This window comes from Pinus tabuliformis, chromosome 1_1 (genome assembly GCF_031772625.1).
Source record: "Pinus tabuliformis cultivar Carrire ecotype Pingquan chromosome 1_1, CPIR1, whole genome shotgun sequence".
Classification (NCBI taxonomy): domain Eukaryota; kingdom Viridiplantae; phylum Streptophyta; class Pinopsida; order Pinales; family Pinaceae; genus Pinus; species Pinus tabuliformis.
The window spans coordinates 505,518,892-505,524,180 of record NC_142297.1 but is presented as its reverse complement, the minus strand read 5'-3'; the positions used below and the strand labels follow the sequence as shown (position 1 = coordinate 505,524,180).

The 5,289-nt window shown below is 36.6% G+C and overlaps 1 protein-coding gene across 1 annotated transcript; it reads right to left on the bottom strand.

Annotated features, from left to right (window-relative positions):
* Positions 1–4,360: 4,360 nt before the first annotated feature.
* Positions 4,361–4,846, bottom strand: LOC149213996 (uncharacterized). Its single transcript, XM_089389243.1, has one exon. It carries the CDS (start codon positions 4,844–4,846, stop codon positions 4,361–4,363), a length of 486 nt encoding a protein of 161 aa, XP_089245369.1.
* Between the last annotated feature and the right edge of the window lie 443 nt (positions 4,847–5,289).

Genomic DNA, 5,289 nt, shown 5'->3' with positions numbered 1-5,289 from the left:
CAGTTCCTACGGCAATATAGCCGTTATGTCTTTCAAATTTTAAGAAGCAAGAGCTGTGAATTGGATCTTGGGACTGCGTGCCCATTTTGTACCAATTTCACTATGTTACCTCGGGCATATGTAATGGGACTTTGTCCCTCTTTTGAAGTTTTTTAATATATAAGTACCCGATCTTGTTAAAAAAAAAGTATACTGCATTTTCTAATGGTGGAAAATTACTGAATTTCTTGTCAATGACCACAGACCATCACTTATTTTTTTCCTTTCCATTTCTCCTCTTATTAAATTTCTCCGCACTTCCTTCCCCGACTTTTCTTTCTCACTCATTCAATTATTTCACCTTGACATTTTCATGAATTCTACATAGGCATCAGACAATCCCTGTGAATCTTGGCGGTGAACGATCTGTTGAGTGACTAAGTATTATCGTTTCCGGTTGAATTTTTTTTTTTTCAATTTTTTTTATTACAATAATAATTGTAACGATTTTTATATAAATTTGTATTTTAAGATGATTTTTTTTAAATAAATTTAGGGTAGTTTATGGAATATAAATATTTTTGTCTAAACAAATTAAAATGTTTACGTAACATATAATTACAAAATGAATTTAGGGTGATTTATATATATTCTATTTATTATTATTATATCACTTTACATCTTATTATTATATTTTTTTCATATTGGATTTTTTTTTTTATATGTAACTGAGTTAAAATGTTTAACATAACATAACATTATAACATTTTTCATACCTCTAAACACATGTTAGAAAATTGAAATAAAAGAGATGAATTAGATTAACCACAAGCGAGCAAGCTACATGTGAAGGCTGCACAAACTGGAGTGTACACTCTGATTCAATTAATAAAGATGATTCAATAAATACATCACAACAGAATAGGGAGGTGAGAACAAATTCCTACAAACTAGGAACTAATCCTAACTTAAGGAGTTACGTTACAACCATGTAACCATTTCTCCATTAATACAATATAATATTAATTATTTTCAACTCTCCCCCTTAATGGAGAAAGGATTATCCTAAAGTCCTAACATCCCCCTAAACAATTCAAAATTCACTTTCCCAAGAGGCTTTGTAAAAATATCAGCCATATTGTCACATGTTTTACAGTATTCAATAAAAATTTATTTTGACTCGACCTTTTCTCTAACAAAGTGAAACTGAGTATCTATGTGTTTCGTGTTCTTATGAAACACTGGGTTGTTCGCCAGCTTAATGGAACTCTGGTTGTCACATTTGATGATGGTCACTTCTTTCTGCTCTTCTCCTGCATCATGGAGAAGCCTCCTCAACCAGATAGCTTCACATGTCACTGCGCATACTACTTGGTACTCAGCTTCAACTGAAGATAAAGACGCAATGCTCTGCTTTCTACTACTCCATGCTATGACCCCAGATCCTCCAACACTAAATGCCCATGATATATCGTTGATCATCCAGGTTACCTCAGTACACTTTTTGCTGCTACCCAATGACTTTCAAGAGGTTTAGACATAAACTGGGTCAGCACACTAACAGAGTATGCTAAGTCTGGTCTATTTGTATTCAGATATATTAGACTACCAACTAGTTGCCTATATAAAGTAGCATCCACCTCCCTAAAGCCATCATCTCTGCATAATTTCAAGTTCTGCTGCAAAGGTACTGATGTTGTCTTACACTATTCCATTATGAACCTTTTAAGCAACCTTCTGACATACTTCGCTTGAGTAAGGAAAGTTTGCCCAGAGTCTCTCCACACTTCCAAACCTAGACAGTAATGTAAACTTCCGAGGTCTTTCATTTCAAAATCTTGTGACATCTGCAATTTGATTTCTTTTATTAATGCATCTGCATTACCTGTTATAATCATGTCATCCACATACAAGGAAATCAAAATTATCTACCCCTGTTCATCACACATGGTATATAGATTTTGATCGTTCTTACTCCTATGAAAACCATGTTGTAAGAAAAATGGATCAATCTTCTCGTACCAAGACCCCCGTGCCTATTTTAAACCATAAAGGGTCTTTTTCAATCTACAAACTAAATATTCCTTCCCTTGTTTAGCAAACCCTTCAGGCTGCATTAAATAAACCTCTTCCTTTAAATCACCATTTAAAAATGCAGACTTAACATCTAACTGGTGTAGCTTCCACTGATGTTTTATACCTACTGCAATTAACATTCTAATAGTATTCAATTTGTCTAGAAGAGCAAAGGTTTCTCCATAGTCAATTCCCTCTTTCTGTGAATAACCCTTTGCTACCAATCTAGCTTTAAACTTTTCTATACTCCCATCTACATTAAATTTAGGTTTGTAAAGCCACTTGCAACCTATGGGTATTTTTTGTTCAGGCAATTCAACTAGTTCCTGTGTATTATTTCTAATAATAGATTCAAATTCTTCATTCATTGCGGCCCTCCACACATGAGATTGACTAGCTTCTTTACAATTTGTGGGCTCTATAACATTTAAAATGTTTGACATTAAAGCATAGTATTTTAATCGAATCGGTAGTTGATTATGGCTACCTGATCTTCTTGGTAGGGGACTCCCCTCAAATATGTATGCTTCAGACCTTAGCGGGCTTGACTTACTGATTACATCACCTGCTTCTTCCTCTTTCTGTTTCTGTTGTTGTTGCTATTGCTACTGCTGATTGTCCTCACTGCTTTCTTCCATCAACAATGGAATGTGCCACTATTCAAGGCTATTCTCCTTATTTCCTTCCTCATCCTTCTCATGAAATAGCACATCTCGACTCGCAAACACTTTATGAGTTAAAGGATTAAACAACTTATAAGCTTTAAACTCAGTGCAGTCTCCTACAAAGATGCATTTCATGGCCTTGGGGTTTAACTTCTTCCTATCATCCTTGGGAATATGGGCAAAGGATTTTGACCCAAAAACCCTTAAATGATTCGCTGCAATCTTATATCCATAAAATGCTTCAAAAGGAGTTTTAAAGTTAAGACATTTAGTTGGGCTCCTATTTTTCAAGTATACTGCAGTGTTGATGGGTTCAGCCCAAAAACCATTGGATATACCCTTACCTTGAAGCATACTTCGTGTGCACTCCAAAAGGGTTCTGTTCTTTCATTCAGCAACTCCATTCTGCTATGGAGTCTGAGGTACTGTGAATTGTTGAATAATCTCATGATTCCCGCAATATTTCATGAACTCTCCCAAATTTTATTCTCCCCCTTGATCAGAATGGAGAATCTTAATGAATTTCCCTGTCTTCTTCTCTACCATATTCTTAAATTCTTTAAAGCATTGAAATGTCTGGCTCGTTTTTCTGATAAATTATAGCTAGGAGAATCTAGTGCAATCATCAGTAGAGAGTAGAAAGTAATATGCACCACCTAGCGACTTAGTCTGTATAGGTCTGCATATATCTGTATGCACAAGCTCCAGAATATCTCTTTTCTTCCTATCAGCACTCAAAGGAAACTCCTCCCTATGCATTTTCCCTAATGCACATCCATCACAATCTAAATGAAAATTCTGAAAAGCAAGAAATCCATCAACCATACCTTTTCTTTGTAGCAGCATGAGATCTTGCAGGTTAAGATGACCGAATATCTGATGCCAAATATTCTCGAAATTTAATCATGTTGAAGCCAGAGCTTGGTGTGGCATGCTCTTTTGTTCAACCTATAGAAGCCTCCCACACGCACTGCTGATGTAACTTGTTCCTTCTTGATGTCCTTTATGACACATTATGTTCTGAATAATTTGACTTGCGGGTCCTGATCTACCATCATTGAAATAGAGATCAAGTTCTTCTTGATCCCGGGTACATACATCACATTTTTAATATATCTGATCTTACCATCAGGCAACATCATCGGAATATCACCGTACCCCTTAATCTTATAACCTTTGTTATCACCTAGATATTTGTTAACTCCACAAGTAGTTAGCTTCAAAATTTTCGAACCAATGCCTATTACCTGTCATATGTGATGACACGCTTGAATCTACGAACCATGTTTCAGCCTCACCCTCCTCAACAACTGAAAGAGCATAATCGGCTACAAATAATCAAAGATCATGACTATGACCTTCATCGACAAAGTGCCCTATGTGTTTCTTTTTTTATTTCTAGCTTCATCTCTCTATCTCTTAAAACAAAACTTAGCTAAATGACTGGTTTTCCCAAAGTAAAAACATTTAATGTCAGATTTGTTACCATTGTTACTTGGAGACATAGCTATAAATGATCTCTTCTAAAAAGTGTCACCGCCTTTCTCTCCCTGTGGTTGTTTCCCTTTGTATGGATTCTTCTTCACCATCAGAGCAAGATTGGCACTCTATGGTCTCAAATTCTACTGCCACTCTTCTTCCTATATCAGGATTCCTGTCAGCTCTTCAAATGCAGGGGTTTTTTCCCTTGCAGATAAGCCTGTGTTGAACATCTGGTAGTCATCTGTCATCTCGTTCAATCTAATTGTAACAAGATTGAAATTAGACACCTTCTCCCCGATGTCACCCAATTTGTCCTTCAGGTCCTTGACCCATGCAATGAATCCAACAACAGAATCATTCTCCTCCATCCTCATGGAAAACAAATTGCCTTTGAGTGACAAGACACGATTTGTGTTCTGCGTCTGGTAGAGGTTATTGAGTGTAGTCCATATCTCACTGGATGATTTATAGTCTTTGATATGTGGGATAATGTTGTCTTTAACAAACATCTTCAATAAGACTTTCACCTTATTCTCCCTTTTATCCCAATCCTGTATTAGTGCTTTCGTACCACCTGCCAAAATGGTCGGCTTCTGCTCATCGCCACTGACAATTGACCATGCACTCGATCCCTCAATCAACATCTGTAGCTTGAATTTCCAATTGGTATAATTTGTCCCATCGAGTTTGTTAGTTTCGTTGAGATAGGCTTCTGTGAAATTGTTCCTTTTTTACAGATCGGATTCCAGATCCCCCGGTCTTTGGTCGATTCTAACCAAGTGAACAATTACAAGCTACAATAAAAAAAAATATCAACACATACCAGAACCTTTAAATCAATCACAAATCTGCCACCATTCTACCACGATCTTTGTGTCTGCAACTCAGATCCATCACCGATCTGGTAAGATCTCATGCACAGAACCATAAAAACACATCAATGCTCCTTCACACTGAACAACCGTGATTTTTGGGTGCAATGATCAACATTGCTCTAAGGAAAGGTCGATCATCACCGTTCGATGCCAAAATCCACGATGATCATCGCTTCTATTATGCCAAAAAATGCAGTGATCGCCTTGTGCTC

Coding starts and splice junctions, on each gene's coding strand:
- LOC149213996 (XM_089389243.1), bottom strand. CDS start 4,846: ATGTTGATTGAGGGATCGAGTGCATGGTCAATTGTCAGTGGCGATGAG.